This window comes from Macrobrachium rosenbergii, chromosome 22 (genome assembly GCF_040412425.1).
Source record: "Macrobrachium rosenbergii isolate ZJJX-2024 chromosome 22, ASM4041242v1, whole genome shotgun sequence".
Lineage (NCBI taxonomy): Eukaryota > Metazoa > Arthropoda > Malacostraca > Decapoda > Palaemonidae > Macrobrachium > Macrobrachium rosenbergii.
The window spans coordinates 41604265-41625920 of record NC_089762.1 but is presented as its reverse complement, the minus strand read 5'-3'; the positions used below and the strand labels follow the sequence as shown (position 1 = coordinate 41625920).

Genomic DNA, 21656 nt, shown 5'->3' with positions numbered 1-21656 from the left:
AAATCTACAGGTTTCCTACACAAGCCAGTTCTGCCCATATTTGCAGAAAAGATATGAAGCCTCATATTTTGAGCAAATCTCTTTAGTTTGGTAAAAAAAAATTCTTTTGTGGTAAATTTTGGCATATGACTATTATATTTACTAATGATAAAGTCTTGGACTTTTTTTTAAGTTTTGTATTTCAATGACAAGATTACAGTTGTAGCTACATCCTCTTTACCACACACTGCTTCAGTTTTCACAGCAAAATTGTGTGTAATAGTAACATGTCACCAGAGAAATGTTTCATTTTCCGTGGCTAATATCCTTCAAAACTAATTTCTGAAAAATTCTCTTGTGCAACAAAATCAGGTTTTCATTTCACTATCTGAAGCATCGGGGGAAGCGAGGGACGACGATAGTGTACATCCTGTTATCCATTCATGATTTTTATAAGGATATGAGTAAAAAAAAAAATAATCACAAACATGTTTCACATGTTATTCAAACATTTACAACCAATAGAGAATACCAGGTTTACTCTTATAAAAGATAAACAATATTTTATGGCTCTCATTGAACAGTTAAAACAATAAGCAACATAATTTTTTTTGCACGTGCTGCTTCCAATCCCACGTCAGTACAGTAACCAAATATTGTGCAATTACTCAGTGGTAAAACAGAAAATATAAAAGATACAAAAAGAGAGATCTAATTTTTAGACACCTATAACAAAAATTTTTGAACACTGTCTTTAATTACCTCAAGCTAACTGCCATGGGGCAGCAAATAAGAAGAAGAAGAAGAAAAAAAACAATTACCACATTTTAGATTAATATTACACTGGGCTGATTTTAACTCCCACATACAAATCACACCAGAAATTTCTGCTTATATATAACAGAAATTTTAGAACCTAAAAATAAAATGAAAAGAAGAGCACAGCATTATCATCCTTAAAAACTGAATCATCCCCTGTGTTCAACATTAAACATTCATCTGCATGAGGAATTTAACAAAGAAGTTCTGATAAAAAATTCAAGCTCACCACTGGTATATTTGACAAACAACCTTGCTAATGCTCTTATTCTCCAGTTGAAAATCTATAAGTTTCATAATCAAATCAAAAATACCCTGAGAGTATAATTGAGTGAGTGGTGATTGTAAAACTGCCATAATACACTTCTGTCCAATAACGAAGGTCAAAAGACATTCGTCCTTAATTCATGAAGATCTAATGATCAAAGGCACAACTTGCTTCAAGCAGATGTCTTTTCTTTGAATATAATTAATTAGCAACAGACCATTTCTATAAGCTGCTTTACAATCCACACATTAATGCAAAAAATGCAGAACTTATGATTGCAATAGATACCAGTGTATCATAAAATACATTTAGAATAATTGTTGACAGCATAATGTTTCAAGTTTTCCAAACTGTATGATCAACCAAACTTCAATTTCAGTCATGTCTTACTCTGATCCACATCACCATACCAAAGCGTGGAGTTAAAACAAAGAGCAAGGGAATTTTTTTGTTTAGCATGCAAATTATATCATAACAAGAAACCCAATGTCATAACAGTTGCAGTGTTAAACAAGTTCACTGAACTTTTTCTAGTATTCACCTTGCTGTGCAGAATTACAACCAAGTCAGGTTTAAAAGACACATGACCAAAGTACACTAAAAGTATTTACCCTTATAAGTTAAGTAGAGATATTTTTGAATTTTTGCGTATCACTAAGTCCATACACAAACAAATGCCTAAAAAAAAGTAATGCAATCTCTAATAAAAAGCACAAGAGATTTGACAATTCACTCTTTCTAATCAAGTACTGTGATAATATTACTAAAATTGAAAAGGTGTAAAGAGGACTACAATTTTTCTTCTCATCAAATCCCACATTATCAACCACCACACCCCCAAAACGGGAAAAAAAGGTTCCACAGAAAATCCTGTAAAGGCTTCACATTGTAATATGAGAAGTTTACTACAGATATAGAAGGCAGCTCCAGAATTAAAAAGTACTTTACATGCAAAAAAGGGTAACTATCAACTGTCAATAGGGTATGTTGTCTCAACTGCATGAATACACAACCCTAGCTGAAAACAGGAGTCTTACACAAATACAAGTGCAAGCTTCCCTAACCTCAAAGCCTTTTTTGAAAAGGAGAAAAAATTAAAATATTGCACGGCTGAAAAAGTCTTCATCTTACAAAATGTATATAAAAAAAGGCACTAGGAAAAAACAACTTTGTGCACTTCATATTCCTAAGTCCCCATAATAAACATGGGGTTGATAATATAAAATATCCATTTCTGCAAATTTAGTTAATATGAAATCCAAACCTCTATACTTAATATCCTCCTATTTATATCTCCTCAAGCAATTTATGTCCTGTTATATTTTCTAAGTGCAACAGTCGGTATACGAAGTATGCCTGACAATTAAGATTTGCTGTAATTAAGTTCTGTCAATACAAAAGTTATTGTGTGCAAAGTAGTTGTGTCTATTGCAATAAATTGTAAGACTACCAAAGCTATGGACGTTACTTCATTTATCACATTTCTAACTGAATGAGATAGACTGGTTCATGGAATCTAACACCAGCTGCACTATTTCACTACTATATTCATCCTTTACATTGATTAACCTGCAAAAATGTCAAGGTTTAAAGGATATAACCTGGTAACCTGGCAATGTGCATGTATGATACTAACTACAGCCCTAGTATAACTAAACAAACTAGGTTACGGATGTGAGGTTACTTAAAAACAGAAAATTGTAAAAACAAAAATGGCACATACATTTACCCATACAAAGAGTATTGTAATAGTAGCGTCATTTGGAGGTGCTCTACATTATTAGCTATCTGACGGCATGTATTCACATCAAAATGATGGAATGAACTAACAAAGATGAGCTCAGTCAGGATTCATGCATACACTATTCAGCCAACTAATGTACATCTTCGTCACTAGAACTATAATAAGAGTATCTTGTAGTATAAAAGCATCTGACACTGCACCCTTACATAAATCATATTTGAAATGCAATTTATGCCTTTACAAATGAATATGAAAGCAGTACTAAGTGAATTCTCTGACAACACTAGAATCTTAGTCTAGTCCATGTAAATAAACAAATATATAAGATAGCCTGCAAAATAAAGTACGAGATACAACCAAGACTTGACATACTAAGCAACATTTAGAAACTTCCTTGAATAATGGAATAAATAAAGCATTTATACTTACAGCCTACATCATCATCACTACATGCTCTTCACAAATTTAAAAATGACAAGTGAAGAAATGCTGAATGTCATATTCTATATACAAAAAATGATAGAATATAAATAAAAAAAAGTTTCATTGCTAAAGAAAGCGTTTACCGCATTTTCTGGTGTTGAAGACTCTCTTGACTGTGAAGACCCACCCCAATTTTCACCAGCAAAATTTTATTTTAAAAATACTTTTTTTTTTAAATTAATTAATTTTATCATGTAATATACCCTTCTGACACTGACAGCTGAAACACTTTAGCAGATGAACAAGTAACACGATATGAAATGCCCCATACACGTTTCATCAGATATTTTCTTGGCCAACAGGCGTCTTAGTGCAGGCAAATGGATGGGGCTACAGATGGTGGAATAATGTAAGATTATGATATAGTGTAGTACAGTGGACCCCACCTATTTGTGGTTGCAGATTTGCAGCTTCACGTATACGCATTATTTACAGAAAACTTGCCTTTTCACAGTATTTTTCATAAAGAAATATTCACTAATTACTGTTTTTTCGTGACTAAATGCATTTTTTGTGATAAAACCATTAAAATACTCAGGTATAAACATTTTTAGAGGGGGTTTTTTAGTGTTTGATCTATCAAAAAAAGGCAGTTATAAGCATTTGTAGAGAGGTGTCAAGTATTTGCGGATTTTACCATTTGCAGGGGGGGGGAGGTTGTGGTTCACATCCCCTGCGAATACCGGAGGTCGACTGTACTGCACGTAGGCTTATGTAACAAGTAAAAATACCAGTAATGTTGATATACATCATTACTGGTTCGTCAACTCTTCTGCTGTAGTTCACTGATATGAGAATGAATCTTGTAACTATGTGTATTTGTTTTTATTACAATATTACTTTTATTTTTTCCTTTAACCAATTATGTCAAGGAGTTCTGATTACAGCCAACAAAATAATCTTCCCCTAAGAATAGAATGAAAATGTAACCTTCAGCCCCTAGGATGCACTGTCAATTTCTGAGACCAACTTTAAAAAAAAACATAGCGTCTTTGATGCCAGGAAATAAAGTAATTGATTATCTACTAACAATGACAGTATCCATCAAAAACTATGAAATGTTTTCAAATAAATAGAAAAGGCTAAATTTGAATATTGGAGAGAAAAATGTAAGTTAGAGGGACTAAAATGTAATTAATTATGAGTATGACTAACCCCATTTGTTTTCTACTAAACTACATTTCAGCAAGTCTAGATATCTGCAAATATTTCCATTCATCACTGTTCCTCTCACCCCAGGTGAAAGTACAAAATGAATAATTACATACTTTCGTGCCCATAAATTCAAACCTTTTACTTCATGTACATAGTTTAACATCCAGAAAGGCAGTGTAGCTGGGTGCTTAAAAGACATGAAAGAGTTCATAATTCATTTAGTTGACACTGAGTATTTTCCAAATCACATGAGGGAAAACTTCTTGACTATGTCACCAATGTCAGCATGGTACAGCATTTATCTCTTTTGTAAGTACTCAGAGGGGCTGGGAGAGTGATACCCCTAGTAAGATTAAGAGGTTTGCACTTAATTTTGTGTTAATACTCCATACAATTTCTTCCTCAGGTTGCTATGCTAGTTAGATGGGAAGCAATGTGGTCATTCTGAAGCCTTCTCTGTTCAACAATAGTAAGACCAACATTGGTATGTATTTTTCATAAATCTGGGTTATTCATGGTTTCCATGTCTCCACGCTGAAAGTCTCACCTCTTAAAACTTGAAAATCTTGATAACGGCATAAACTGAAAATAAAGATTCTGACAACATTCCTTAACAGGAGATTTGTGCCTAAGACTTGTCATTCACTGCAGGTTGAAACTGATCCTTTTACATGGGCTATGTTTTCTAACTAATGTATTATTTTCTACAGACAAGGAGTGAGCCAAGGATACCTAGTAAGTAAATCTATCTGGTTCTCAGATGGATATTACCAGTTTTTTTTTTTTTAATCAATGTCGGACATCCCTATTGTATTATTGCTGACTTGTTCATTCACCTAAGCCTCCCATTCACATATTATACTGGACTTTAACGACACTACAATTATTCCTGGGAATGTTGATTCTGACCTTGTCAGGATCCAGGGCAGTTTAACATTTCTAACAGCCTCATATAATTTACAGAAAGAATACACTAGTGGATTTTGATCAGCAGGCCACGAGAAATTTTATGGCCGTTTTCAAGTGTTTTCATGAATTTTCCAGAATACCCAAAAATACAGACTTATAGATGTGCACTGTATGCTCATTAATCTTAGCAGTAGATAGGGTCTTGGGACAATTCTGTTCTTGTAAAACAAGGAATACTGGGCAATGAAAACTGATGAAGTTTTTCAAAGAGGAAACACTGCAGCATACACAAAAGGTTTAGGGCCATCACTATATATCATGCTCAGTGTGGACCTTTCCAACATACACCTTCCATTCAACAGTATGATTCTTGAAATATTCTAGGGTGCGTGTGTGTCATTTTTCATAAATGCACAAGGTGTATTTCATGCAATGCGTTGTATATTATTTTCAAAATACAAAGAAAAGCTGAGGAGTTAAAATTCCACTAGATATCCTTCAAAATAGTGAAGGAAATCACTCAAACATCATGATTTCTTCCCATAAGATATAAGCTGCAACATAAGTCCACATATAGTCAAGGCACATTACAAAAAGAAAAATAATTTTTTTTAACCATAAGCTCAACTTTTCATACGCTTGTTACACCATACCCCTTAATTTAAACCATAAAACATGTATCAAAAAACAAACACATACAAACTGAGTGAAGGGCTTTGTACATACTGTACTGAGAAAACACATTTTGATACAAGAAATGCTGTATAAAAGATAACCCTCAGCAAAATATGATACAATCCTTTGAAAATATTCCTCTTAGCACCTGCTTACATTATGAAAGCAAAACACTTCAGTGCTCTTACAAGTATTTCTGACTAAGAACTACTCTGGGGAGTTTCGTGAGTCAAGGCTTTTTCAACTACCAACAATTGATGAAATTTTTGACAACAGCTCTTTTTGGACAAGGAATGCTTGTTAGAAAATACTGTCAAAAATCCCAAGAGCAGGAAACAGTGTGTACTAACATGACAAATGTTTAAAATTTCCTAGTTTAAATTTAAAGGTCTGAATGTTTGCTGTAAAAATACCTTATGTTCACTGTAAAAATACCTTTGCAATATTAAGTAATAAAAACACACAAATTCAATATTTCCCTTGGTGCTGACTGACACCATCGTAAATTCAACACTAAAAATGCCATTTTTTTTCTTTCACTGTCACAAAAAGCCTGAATCAGGCACAGTATGCAATAAAACTCACCAAAATGTTACTCTTGGTTCCAGCTTGACATATTAATGGATTCTTACAAAAAACCTGGGAGTGGTTGGTTACAGGGCCCCTGAAAACTGGTTTTGACTTGCGGAGGATTTGCTTGTCAAGTTGTCTTAAGGATCTCTCAAAATTAAATACCAGCAAAATCACTATAACTCCTAGAAAAATGCATCTGTTAAAAAGACAAGTCACTGCACATACCTCAATAACTTCCAGAACATGAGCAACATGGTTCTAGAAATAACTTCAGTGCAAAAAAAGATTTCCCTTGAAGTGCCAGTAGGGTCTTCAAACTTGAGACACTGGTCAAGATTCAAGAAAGAAATTCTGTTATGAACTCTTTAAAAATATTCCAAAAAAATAAAGTACCTTTACAGAGAAACACTACAAAACTAACAACGCAATATGTATCACAAGTTAAAACTCCAATTTTCCAGGTCTTCATAACTTGTTGCCTGAGTCCACCCACTTTTATTTACCACAGTCCTGAGGCAATGAAAAGTGTTCATTTTAATCAAACACCTTATTACAAATACCCTTGTTTATAAATTCTATCAATGCAACTGGTATAAGGTTCAGGAAATCACCAGGGGCTGCGCGTGGCCAACACATAGAAAGAAAATAAACTGTATGGTATGAAAAACTCGAAAGACATCTGAACCTTCGGAGGGAAAAAATAATGTTTAAACACCTCATTTATGCTTAACAAGGCAATAGCATTTAAAATACAGTATTAAAATTTTATTTTCTCTTACTATGTGACCACTGGACAGTATCCTTCAGGCTAGGTTCCATAATCAACCAATACAGTAAGCAATTTTCCTTGCTGGGAATTAGGATGCACATCAAAACCGTAGTAAAAGGAACACTAAAAATGTAATATATATACAGCATATATTAAAACCACATTCTGTGAAAAGTTTTCAGAAAAACATATTAATATATACACCAAAACCATGTCCTGTTCTGAGTGTTTTCAGTTGAGTATGTAGTGAAATCATTTATTGTACAAAATAAAAAGGTTTTTCTTCACTTGGCTGATAATTCAGCAGTCATCTTACTATGGGCAAAAATGCATGAGGTACAGCACCATTCACCAAGTGACACAGTTACTAAATAAATAATCTGAAAAACAAGGTAATACGCTGACATAAATCAAAATCCCATAAAGGTTACACATTAAAAATAAATTATATTCAACCTAAATCAGTTAGGAAAGATTCACCGATGAAGTTTTACGAGTGCGAGTATCATCTACTTGAAAACAGTACTTATGCTAAAACTGTCAGCATGAAATAAACATCAAAAAGAAGTAAAAATGTACATATAATCTTGTAAAAATCATGCATAAATGCATTTCTTACCTTCATAACATACTGTACTACAAACAATTGGGTAAGTCCTAGGTTATATTAAATACTAGAAGTGCTGCCAGAATCCATGAAACAATTTCCTCTCAGCAACATAACATAAATTTACATAAACAGTGAAACTATGATCAACAAATTTATTATCCCAACGATATGTGAACTCTGTAACTAGCATCTTTCATACCCTTCAACCTTCCAAACAGATGATTACACTTTTCTGTCACTTTAGTGCCAGTAACTAGAACACTGTTATCATTGAAGCTCTTGCTTTTCCAACGCCAATCCACTTCACTGAAAAGAGAAAACAAAAAAATTGTGACACACAAAGTTGAGAACACTGAAAAAAAAAAAGGTCGACTCTACAAAGTTGAGAACACTGAAAAAAAAAAAGGTCGACTTTACAAAGTTGAGAACACTGAAAAAAAAAAAGGTCGACTTTACAAGTACAGTAACTGTCATTTTAAAAGCAAATGATCCTCAACTTGTACTGAGGTTCTTTGCCAAGGGTACATATATAAACATACTTGTCCTCCTCTACAATTCTATGCACTAATAAAACATAAGCCCTTGAGGAAAACGAAGTCCTGTACAGTATGTATGCTGTGCAATCCTGAAAAAAATTACAAAACGTTTCCAACAAGCAGCAAAATCTGACAGGTAACAAAAACCCTACACAAGATATCTCACAGCTATCACACAAGCACCATTCTAAAAATATAGCAGATGAATTCATCCTACATTTACTTACCTGATATCTTACACACCATTCATACAGTAAATGAAAATACCATAATATCTTGCATACAGTACATAAAAATACCATTAATGTACATATAGTTGAAACAAAAGGTGTAGCATGAAGAAATTTTATAATGACTCAACTACTGATGAATCAATTCTTAACTGATACCACAGAATACTAGGCATTATACCATAAGTTAAATTACAAGCTTGTACATTTTACAGCATCATATAAAACAAAATAAAATCACTTACCAGGAACATTAATAAGTTCTTCTATTTTTTCAACATAGTTGCGGGCATTCTTTGGCAAGTCTTCAAATGAGCGACAGTGTGATGTGTCTTCTAACCATCCTGGCATTGTGATATACTCAACCTAAAAAAAAATAAAAAATAAAAAAAATTAACTATTGTACTGAGTTAACATTACTAACTTTCAGAGGGCTGGCCAGACAGGTTTGTTATTAATGAATATACTGTATCAGATATTATTCAATACATTACTCTTCAAAAATTTAATGACTTTATAGCCTGATTAAAAAGTTGCAGATTCTAATTCTGCAGAAATTTAACAACTGGATAACCTGATTAAAATGTTGCAGCTTCTAACAGAATTTCTTTAAGAATTTGTTTCCAACACTTGATGGTTCTTAGTTGAAAATTGGACAGTCACTAAAGACATGTTTGACTGTCAGTGTTCTGCATACTGGGACTGGGACTGGGCCATGTGGGTTATTCATCAGTCAGATGACTGTGATCAGTTCAAAGGCAGGACAATTAGTTCAATCTGTTAATTCAAGATTCATTATTTCATAATGCCTACCACTTACTACTGATAATGAGCTTTGGAGATAACAACAGATCACTGACAGAAACCATTACTTTTGATCTGGGTGTTAGAAAAATATGAGTTTGTACGGTTGCAATGAAAATTGTAAGTGAACATTAATTTAATTTTGAATATTAGAAGTACCCATCACTTTTGTGGAAAGAATCAACCAACATCTTAGTCAAATAAAGATTTTCTAAGGTAAAACTAGGAGTGTGATTAATAAACAGACCAGTACAGTGAAATACTTATTTACACTTCCATGTTTCTACTTACTGTAATGTCCTCCAATTCACCCATGTCAGCAGGGAAATGTTCTATTCTCTCTCTATTTTTTCTGAAGTAGCCAATACCAATCTTAAGTTCTGTAATGACATAGAATACCTCATTAATGGATGACTTTCAAGACTTAAGTCAACAGCAACAAATACGTAAAGATTAAACAGTCACAGCCACACATTTAGCTACTTTCAACTTTCAAACAGTTCATAAATATTGTATTAGTTATTGACATTCCCTAATTACTGTACACTACTGAGACTGGAGCATGGAGTCACAAACCAACGAAAATTATTCAGATATATCTTGTTAGACATTTTTTCTTTCAAGTTACAGCACAAAGGAAAAATAACATCCCCAATGTTCCTGACAACCACTGCTTCATAATTCATTAGCTCTTCCAATGAGCCAGTATCTTCGCAGTAATCAGATGCTAACATAACTTAACAGTTGAATTTCAGCTTCAGAACATTCCTAACTGTTTTACAAGAAATTCAATGTATATCATAAATACATCTTCCTTTTCAGACATGCCTTTATTCTTTTATATTTTCATGTATGAAGAACTTGTCTTCCTTTCACACCCTAAAATCTTTTACTATAATCCTGCCTATAACAAAAATTTCCAAAATAAAATGGTCTATCAAATACGGGTTCCCTGACTTGAACATTGATCTTGGGGATTTTCCCACACAATCCTAAACCGATCCAAAAGATTTGTTCATAACTGAAAAGCAATTACTGGAAAAGATAAAGTTAGAAAGCTAAATGGGAAGAGACCACAGGGAACAGATGAAAGTAGAAATCAATGTACAGTACTTGGGGGCTTAGACAATGCTGCAAGCAACCTTATGCACTTTCAAGCAGTTAACTCAGTAAAATGTGCTACTTTAAGATATCTGACATTCTCTCATTTTCTTCAACATGCCATAATTTCGAGTACAGCTCTCTAAATCTAAGGCAAATCCTTCACTACTCATTTCTGTAACCAAAACTGTACAAGTAGTGATAAGCACATGGAAGCGCATTTACGAAATTAAAAAGTTATTGCAGACACTAATCGTCAATTTAACTCGCACTTCTCAATAATACAAAATAAAAGTTAAATACAATAAAGGTTGCTCATACACAGTAAACATTGCTGAAAAGAAAGCAAAACAAACCTTTCAAAACATCCAGAATGTCTAACTTGGTGAGTGCAATGGCAGAATACCCATTAACCATATTGGTATGCCTAAGTAACACCACATCCAACCATCCACAACGTCTAGGTCGCTTGGTAGTTACACCATACTCAGCACCACGTGACTGTAACAACTGGCCTATATCCTGAAGAAAAAATTATAAAAACATCAAATTCTGACAGTTACAGCAGCACACTAAATACCTGAAACTTCAAAAACCTTATACAGTATTGTATTGAGTTTACACAGTTTATATTAATCTATGTATGCTTAAAACTCCTAATGATATAAGAACCTTTTAAGTTTTACGAAAAGAAGAGAAAATTAAGATAATGACAATTATGATTATATGATATAGACTGAGGAGAATCACTTACAAAAGGAAATAACAATTGCCCAAAGACTGGTATTCAAGACCAGTGAGGTCAAGGTTTTGGGGGTGCCACATTCAAGAGAATGGCTGAGAGCTAAAATCTGATGTACTGTACCTGCCACCCAAATGCAATATTTGCCTACCACGTGTAATTCTTACTGCTTTTGAACTTTTTGTCCGGTGCATTTTGTGCCAAATAAAAACTAGCACTAAAATAATGGGTTTGTTACAAAACAATGACATTTTTGTTACCATTATATTCATCGGTTTGTAAGAACAACTGAAGACTGCATAATAAATAATGCAGTTCATCTATTACAACTTATGACAGACTATATAACAAAATATGAAGGCACCCACACATAAAACTCACATCATTTAGTTCTGTCGGGAAAGGTCCAACACCAACTCTTGTTGTGTAGGCTTTTACGACACCGTAAACATCTCCAATGTACCTTGGTGGTATGCCAAGACCAGTGCAAACACCACCAACACTACAGTTACTCGAAGTCACATAAGGGTAAGTACCTGGGATGAAGAAACATTCGAGTTGAAGATATTTATTCTATCATGAACATAAAATCATTGGTGATATCTAAAAAAAAAAAAAAAAAAAAATCTGATATGAAAATTTTACCAATGCTATCTAGTTGACAACCAAGTCCACTGACCACAATGATATTTTTAAAATTTATCATCCACAAAAGCTATTTTTAATGATACTTAAATCATATAACATTTACAAAGCCCATTACAAAAATCCATATCTATTGACTATTGGATTGGACAATCTTACCATAGCACTGAAAAACTCAAAGAGTATATATGTATACCACACCCATGAAATACTTTACCACACCACTAGGTCAAATTTCATGACATGAATGGGGCAAACACAAAATAATTATTCTTTAAACAAGGACAAGTTCGAATGGAAAAAATGTGCAAAGGTGAAGACGATTTACAAAGAGAAGATCAGAAGAGTAGCAGATATGGAAGCAGCAACATGATGACCTTTAGGAAAAACCATAAAATCATAGAAAAAGAGCACAGATGAAGACCAGGAATTCACAAAAAAGTACATTACAGAAGAGTGGAGAGAGAGAACGAACTCAATTCACATCTAACCCCATATAGAAAAGACAAAAACATTAAAAGATGATGATGATGATGATAATCTTTAAACTGGTCACATATAATATTATACCCTTAGTAATTACAACAAGACCTACTTCTTGAAAACAGAGAATGCAATTCAACATTAAAAATAAAGTGTTCCCTAACTGAAGTTAATCTGTTCCTCTTGGACAAAATCCACTGGGGAAATTTTTGTCAGCATCTTCAACATTTTTTCTCTGGTCTGGTTTAACTACCCGGTATATAAACATAAAATCAATACTAATAACCAAGGATTTCTCAAATCTAGAGTTAGTCTCGCAAACATACGTGCAGAACTTTCTATTCTTTAAAAAAACAGTGTCCAACATACCAAAGTCAATGTCAAGCATGGCAGCGTTTGCTCCTTCCACCAACACCTTTTTTGTACCTTGAAGACATTTGTGAACGTATGCAATACAATTGGTGACAAGGGGTCGCATTCGTTCTGCATAAATCTTGTACTTTTTCACCTCTTCTTCAATGTCAACTTGCAACTCTGGAATGAAAAGATACAATGACTTGCAAATAATTAAATACTGTACTGTACCTTTTGAAGTATACTCCCGGTAGGAACAAATGAAAGTCGGTGTTACTTATTTACTCACAGGATGGGATTAAACCTAATTGGAGACAAATTTTCCAGAAGACTTTCCCGTTAAATTTCTATGTGCCTGCTTGCGGTAAAAATATCCATCTTTCCATGTTTAATTTTTAGTATTCTACGACCCAAAAAAGGAAGCTTACTTATTTATATGATGATTGGATGAAGGAATGGTGTTTAAAAAAAAGTTTTGCAAGTGTGTCAGTGGAATTCACAAGGTCCACTTAAAAAAAAAAAAAAACCAGCATTTTCTTTGTCTAATTTTCAATACTCCATTACAATACTTAGGAAGAAAAATTATAATATCTGCATACTGAATGGATGAAGCTTTAGTCACAGAGCAACAAGAGAAAAAAATGATGACAAAATTTATAAGAATTTTCTGTCACATTTCCACAGGTCCACTTTTATTGCTTTTAATTTCATGGGTTTTTTCTGAAAGGCAAAACTGTATAAACCGATGCGAGCCAAATTTTATTTTTCCTTGTTTTTATGAACAAAAAGTAAAGTTGAAAATGATATGAAACAAAGTAAGTAGAGGTATTCAACTAAACAGTTCTGAGTTATTCTACAAAAGGATTACCTAAAGTTAAAAGAAAATAAGCTTGGCTGAGTTATATATAAAAAATAAAACTTTTTGCCACCTACCTGGGAACATTCTTTGGTGAGAATCAACCAGGTTTCTTAGTCTCTGTTCAAACACGGAATATTCTCCGAGCAGATCAGCCATGCGTAAACCATGACGCCCAGCCTTACTAGAGTAACAAGGGCCAATGCCCTTCTTTGTGGTACCAAGAGTTTTGGTGCCAGAACTGTCCTTTGACCTTTCTTGCTCCTGAAGGCCATCCACACTCTTAAAATAGGTGAAAGAAAAAATTTATTTAATAAAACTAAAATCTGGTTCTAAATAAATTATATGTACTAAGTACTAACCATTACCTTACCCAAGCCTTATTAAAGCCTGGTACTTAATAAATTACAAGTACATAGTACATATTAGTGATTCAATTTGCAAATAAAACTAATACAAAAGTACATCTGAAGGTTAAACATAAAATACTTAAAAGTTTGCATATCAGAATATAAATTTCAGTAAGACAGCAAGTGAACTGTGGAGAATGCAGGGTTATACTGACATGGTCATGTTATCTATACTGGAACCATTACTTCCAAGAGCCATACTTTTATTTACAGAAGAGGCACTAACCTGATGGAAGTCAAAAACAATGTGAGCTCTGTCAGAAATGAGTAACCTATCTTTCCAGTCCTTAAGTCCCTTGGCCTCATTCTTCTCAATCTCTTCAAACATCTGTCCTAGATGTACCACCACCCCATTACCTGAAATGTGAGGAAAAAATTATGCACATGCAAGCGACATGAAAATAAGGAAGGTATGTATGATATTAACATTACAGGCTACTGCAGACCAATAACTGCACTCATGATAGCATTCACATTTCAGTACCTATTACAGACATTTCACGAACACAAAAATCTTTCTTCACATGCTATGAGAAAGAATGGAGTTATTCAAGAGTTAAGTTATTCAATACAAAAGATCAAAAGACATCTTGAGTCCATGGGTAAACAAAAAGTTTTGCATCAGTAAACCGCAAAAATCTTGAGATATATCCAAGGCGCAAAAATCTTGAGATATATCTAAGGCCAGTAATTCCCCAAGCAGAGATATGAAAAATTACAAAAGAAATGGGGATTTTGAAGAAGTTTAACTATAAAATGTGGAGACTCACAGTTGGGGCACACTAAGATTATCACATTGCCAGTGAGAATGCTGCAATACAGCAATAGTGTTATAAATGTTGCTATCAAAGTAATGTAGTGATAAGGAGTAGTCAAATAAGAAAATTACCAGATACGAAAGTAGTGGGATGAAGGACAGCAGAAAGGTGCAACAAACCAAGGAAAAAGGACACAGATGAAGATCTGGACCAGATGGGCAACCAGACATTAAGTGTCAAAAAAACTTACTGTACTGTCTAAATTGTGTTAAAAAATTCCATGACACTCACCAATCAATGAGACAGCAGAGGGATTTATGATTCCTGAGGGCAGAATGTGGAAGTCGTACTCTGCGTCGTCAACTACTACTGTGTGCCCAGCATTGTTTCCTCCCTGTTGAGAAAGATTTATATCGTAAGATGACCTGGTAAGTGAGGACGTTGTCCAATCCAATAACTAAAGATACTATAATGAGTAAAAAAGCCACAATAATGTAATCAATAGACTGTATTTTTCCAAGATACATAAAAATACAAAAATATAAAAAAGGATAAAAACAAGGGAGCTTTCGACCGTTTGCGCAACGGTCCTCTTCAGCTCCCTTGTTTTTATCCTTTTTTTGTATTTTTGTATTCTTTTGTATCTTGGAAAATACAGTCTATCAGTTATATTATTGTGGCTTTTTTACTCATTATTTTTTATCATAATATAGTGATGCACCACACATAAAAGTTACTATATTAGGGACTTTGGGTTCTTGCCTGTGGGGGTCAACTGTACCATCAATAAAAAGCAACTACAAGAATAAGTAAACTCCATGAAATATTTCAATAACAGAATGTAACAGACTACCATTACATTTTGTTCTTTCAAATACCTTCTCATGCCAAAATTCAACATATTTTCAGACATGCCTTCTTCAATATTTATAGACATAATTAAACAAGGTATACGAAAGTACTGTATTACTATACAAAAACAATACAATGTTCATATACTGCAAGCAATGAAGGAATAAAAAACTGGAATAAGAATTTCGTCATAAATATCACTTGTCTTTCAAAGGAAACTCAAGTGTTATATTTAAACCTAGTTTCTTAAAGAAATATTTTTAGTAAATCATATTCAATGAATGTGCCATTTTAGGAACAGAATACCAAGTAACTGCACACCTACACGTCTTGTAGACCAAGTGTGTCACTAAGCAATGAGTAAAAAAAATATAAACTGGAATGGATGAAATAAAAACACACTCATATCATACAGTAATTTCACTCATAAGTATGGATGCTCTCTGCTATAAGAAATTTTATATATAAAATAAATTAACTGATACCCAGATCATTTTATAAAAAAAAAAAAAAAAAAACACTGATAAAAAAATTAAAGAATTGTCAGACAGAAATAAATTCTAATTTTAGGTCAGCAGCAGAGTAATGGTGTGCTCAGGTGTGGGACTGGTCAGAGAGAGAGAGAGAGAGAGAGAGAGAGAGAGAGAGAGAGAGAGAGAGAGAGAGAGAGAGAGAGAGAGAGAGAGAGAGAGAGAAGGCGGAAGGGATTACATTAAGTATTTAATTATAGATCAAGTTTGACATAAATGCTTAGCTTGTATACTGTATACATATGTAGATATACAGTACAGTGAACCCCCTGTATTCGCGGGGGATGCGTCCCACACCCCCCACGAATAGGTCAAATCCACGAATGCTTAAAACCCCCTAAAAACACTTAGAACTACCCATTTTGATAGCTTAAACCAAGAAAAACCTTGTAAAAATGCTTATACCTGAGAATTTTAACAGTTTTATCACAAAAAGTGCATTTAATCATGAAAATTATATGAAAATACAGTAATCGGTGAATATTTCTCAGTGAAAAATGCCATGAATGGGCAAATTTTCCGCGAATGGTGGCTAGATATGTTCCACAGAGAAACCCACGAATGCGTGAGTCCGCGAACCATGAGAACACGAATACGGGGGGTTTACTGTAGCATATCCTAATACCACACTGGTTATCTTAATTCCCTTATCAACAATAATGCTAATCTGGAGAGAGAGAGAAAGGATATACCTTAAAACCATACTGGTTATCTTAATTCCCTTGACAACAACGTTGACAATCTGGAGAGAGAGAGAGAGAGAGAGAGAGAGAGAGAGTGTATATCCTAAGAGAGAGAGAGAGCAACAACAAGCCAAGAGAGAGAGAATAGTGTATATCCTAATACCATACTGGTTATCTTCATTCCCTTTGCAACAACAATGCCAATCTGGAGAGAGAGAGAGAAAAATATATCCTAATATTGTAACAAGTTAGTTATCTTAATTCCGTTAACAGCAACAATGCCAATCGAGAGAGAGAGAGAGAGAGAGACTAATACCATACTGGTTATCTTCATTCCCTTTGCAACAACAATGCAATCTAATATCCTAATACCATACTGGTTATCTTCATTCCCTTTGCAACAACAATGCCAATCTGGAGAGAGAGAGAGAGAGAGAGAGAGAGAGAGAGAGAGAGAGAGAGAGAGAAATATATCCTAATACTGTAACAAGTTAGTTATCTTAATTCCGTTAACAGCAACAATGCCAATCGAGAGAGAGAGAGAGAGAGAGAGAGAGAGAGAGAGAGAGAGAGAGAGAGAGAGAGAGAGAGAGAGAGAGAGAGAGAGACCGACCCAAATAGCGTTCCCTGCAGTAACAGCAATTAACAGAAGATTACATGACCTCTGAGACTCTTAATCAATAACACCCGTGACAGTTAAGCTCTGGATCTCAAGGTTCCATCTGAATGATCCATTATCTTAATTGTTCAACCACTACCAGCCACAGGGAGAGGTAGTGAGTGAATCGTTCTGAAAAATTAGGTCTTCTAATATGTACTTTTAAAACTACCTTTAATATATTTTATTGAATGTTGGGCAAACTGTTTGCCACCCACTGTTAACAAAACTATTATCTCCAACCACAGTTTTTATAACTGGATATACAAAAAATACTCATGTGCACCATTAATCAAAGGGAACAGTACATATCTATATTTGAAAAAATCATTACAATATCTAAATGCACCCCATAATTATATACCATGGATATTACAGGTCTCTGGAAAATGTTAATACATACTTTGATCTAAAATCTGATTATTAATGTTAGTCAAAACATCTGACAAGCAAAATTAAAATAAGAGCATAAAAAATCATTAGGAGGAACTTTACATCGAAAAATAAAATAATGCTCACTATGCAAAATAAAAACAAAAAAAAATTTAAAAATAAAAAATTAGAAAAAAAGGAAATTTAATAAAAATACAAAGATTAAAAGTAAAATTAAAATGAAACAAATCAACTAAAAATCCAAAATAAAAATAAACAAAAATATTAAAAATAAAAAAAGAAAAAGAAAAATCCCTGGGGGTAACTGTAAACAGCTTATAACAATACCAAGTTCTTTGTACAGTCCTACCGCATAAAAATATAAAAACAAGACATACCAAACTAACAGACTGACTTGCTGAATGTGAAAAGGTCTCCAGAAACATCCAGAATAACAAGCATCATAAGATTAAAAAGTAAAAGAGCCGGGCATCCATAATTTCACTGGAATACTTAGAATCCTGATAAACTATGAGATACAATCAGAAAAGACGGAAAAGGGCCTTATGGTAATAAGGGATACAAAGGGAAAGGGGATACACTATAACATGGATGTCCTGGAGGAATAAGACTCTGAGCAAGTTATTTAATGTGGAAAAGGTGTGGGAGGAAGAAAAAAATAAAAAAAATTTTAATGATAAAAAAGTTTGTTCATTGATAATTATATCTGACAGGTAAGTCTCATGAACAAATTGATAATTGTCAGTCTGGTCTCATGCTAAAGACCCAAAACAGCAGTACAGTAGTCTTTATAATGAGGCAACAACAATCATACAGAAAGGAAGAAATTATACCATGTAGGCCTATTGGTAGATCTTCAAAACGTGTTGTACAAAGTAGTGAGACAAGCAGTCGAACTGGTATTACCATACGCTGGTGTGTGTACTGAAAACTCATTAGGCTAATGATGTTACTCTACCAAACCATTAGATCTATAGTGATAACAGTGGCAGGTTTAAAAAAGAATAAGAGATCAACGTTGGTGTCCATCACAGATCAGTGCTAGGCCCTTTGTTGTTTGTCACAGTAATGGAAGAGGATTCACAGGAGTACAGAAAACTTTTTATGCAAATGAGCTAGCACTAACAGCAGACTCTGAGGGAGTTGTGGTGGAAAATTTCATACAAAATGTTTTTAATATCTTGAACATTTTTTACCATTTCAGTACCAAATTAGTAGTTCTAAAGATATTGGAACCCCTCACATCCTACAATTATGGGCCACCACAGTGGAAAATTAGGTTGTTGGTTGGGGGAAAATAGCCTATGAAATATTTAATTCTACAGAAAAGCTCTGCACAGAGATCTCATTTGTTAATAAAATTGTTTGAACAATTCAGGAAAGGGTGTATATAATGCAAGACAGGCGAGATAATTTGAGAAATTTACTGTCTTTTGTTTATGTTTTACAGTCATCGCTGAGGGGCTGGCACTAAACACGGTGCCCTGCGGAGCTTTTCTGCAGAATTACCAAATAGCCTAAGAAACTACATGAAATACAGCACAGGGATGTTACTTCTGCTAGGTCTGATTCTGATTGAGGTGAAGTTTACTAGTTCTGATTTTGATAAAGGTAAGGTTTACAGTGTGTTTTCAGTGACATCTACACTAGCTAAATGACCTAGTAGGCTACCCTAGGTTATACTAAGTGGGTGATCCAAGGGGGTTGAAGCATCTCTGGTCATGTCTGGCCAAGCAGCTTAAGTAGATCTAAGCCGGCATTCCGTGGAGAGCCCGCCACCCCCTCCATAGCTAATATGGCAAAATTGTAACCAGTAAACACCCCTAGGGTACGTTAGGTTGGTATTTTTAGGGGTGTTTACTAGTTACAATTTTGCCTTATTAGCTATGGAGGGGGTGGGGAGCTCACCGCGGAAAGCCGTCTTAGATCTACCCCATCGGTAGTGTAGTCTCCAAAGGTCAATTACAGTTTAGTTACAGCCGGTCGACAAAATATTACTTTAAATGTTAGTTTACTTGTAAAGCAAGTAAACTAACATAGGAAAACGCCAATTGCCAAAGTCTAGCTCACCACAGAACTACGGCTTAGAATTAGCCAGCTCAGTTCTATGGAAAAGCTCAGCAGGCTATCCTGTTTCGTACCAGCCCCTCAGGGACAAACGTAAAATCAAACAAAAGAGAGTACATTTTCAAGTTACCTTACCTATCTTGCATTATTTAAACCCTTTCCTATATTATTTTGTCTAACATTTATTTCAATAAACAGTATCTCTATGCTGAGATCTTCTATTGACTCACCCCTGGCATCCTTGGTTAGGTTAAGTCACAACTTCTTTAACACAAAGTGCTATAAGTTAGGTTAGGTTAGGTGGGGTCCACTAGGAGTCGAAATGGAGTTTTTTGAGGTATCCAAGACAGAGTGACCTATAATTTCTTTTAAAACAGAAATCAGTTATAATAATCTGAATATCCAAAAGTTCCCGGTGATGACCTAGCCTAGCCTTGCCTTTAGAACCAGCCGAAAAATTTTACACTAACGGATGTAGCCTAACCTAGCTAACAGAAGTACCCAAAAATACCCTAACAGTACCATCTGATCAACACCAATTATGTTTGAAATATTAAGAAAATTAATTTAAATAAAATAAAAAAAAAAAAAGTACAAAAGGATTTAGTGCACTCGTAGGCTATTCTGCAAGAGTCCATAAACTGCGCTGAGGTCGTGTTACGTCATTTGACCTTGCGCCCATGAAGAAGGGGCACGAGTGCAATTTGCCGGGAATGCCAAAGGGGAATTGCAAAATACCCACCTGACACCTGCACACGACGTCTGAGGACATGGCCAGCATGTCCACCACTTTGCCCTTGCCTTCGTCTCCCCATTGGGCACCCAGCACCACGGTCACCTTATTCGTCGGGGGGTCATTCTTCAACCTCTTCCTCGGGGATTCGGGTTGCACACCGTTCACGTCCGCCATCGTCGGAAGCCGAGACTACACTGAGAGAATAATTAGGTAGCAGGACTTCTAAGAAGGACTTTGTCGGTGTAGCCGATGGGTTTGTTCGGCCTCCTGCTTGCCACTCAGTCCGGAATCACAGTTGCGCGCATACTACTTATCACAGATTCTCTAACTTATTTTTATTTACTTTTGTTTTATAATTCCTTCTTATATACGATACTAAACTTCCTTATTATTTAACTTTCTTCAAATTATAATATTTTTGTTATATTCAAGTCATCTTTATAGCTATTTTCTCTTTAGGGCTTCGGTAATTTGAGTGCCAGGACTTTTATCCTCTCCCGTAAGGAATACCTCTTCTTCATTTCATTATTTCTTCTGTTATATGGCGCTGATTTACATTTTTATCCAGTTTTTACTCAGTTTATAATATCTTTTCGTTTCAAAGTTATCTTTATAGTTATTTCTCCTCAGGACTCCATTCATTCGAGTGATTTTTTCCGTGCAAGTACCATTACCCTTTTCCCGTATGAAATACTTTTCTTTTCTTCTTCTTCTTTCTTCTTCTTCTTCTAGTTTGAGCTGGCCTTATGCCAGCACAGTACTGTAACTAATTCCTTGAGAACACACAATTCAGCATTGTACCTTTACATTCTTATGCCCTTGTTTAGCTACCCC

The 21656-nt window shown here is 34.5% G+C and overlaps 1 protein-coding gene across 1 annotated transcript; it reads right to left on the bottom strand.

Moving 5' to 3' along the window:
- Positions 1-456: 456 nt before the first annotated feature.
- Positions 457-21129, bottom strand: AdSS (adenylosuccinate synthetase). Its single transcript, XM_067124791.1, has 10 exons — positions 20829-21129; positions 15195-15297; positions 14372-14502; positions 13813-14017; positions 12895-13059; positions 11779-11933; positions 11012-11177; positions 9846-9934; positions 8996-9116; positions 457-8290 (listed from the first exon to the last, which is right to left on the bottom strand). Exons 1-10 carry the CDS (start codon positions 20994-20996, stop codon positions 8238-8240), a joined length of 1356 nt encoding a protein of 451 aa, XP_066980892.1. The 5' UTR covers positions 20997-21129; the 3' UTR covers positions 457-8237.
- Between the last annotated feature and the right edge of the window lie 527 nt (positions 21130-21656).

Coding starts and splice junctions, on each gene's coding strand:
- AdSS (XM_067124791.1), bottom strand. CDS start 20,996: ATGGCGGACGTGAACGGTGTGCAACCCGAATCCCCGAGGAAGAGGTTG. Junction 14,018..14,371: donor TTGTTTTTGACTTCCATCAG/GTTAGTGCCTCT, acceptor ACCTATTTTAAG/AGTGTGGATGGCCTTCAGGA. Junction 9,935..11,011: donor CATTCTGGATGTTTTGAAAG/GTTTGTTTTGCT, acceptor ATGTCATTACAG/AACTTAAGATTGGTATTGGC.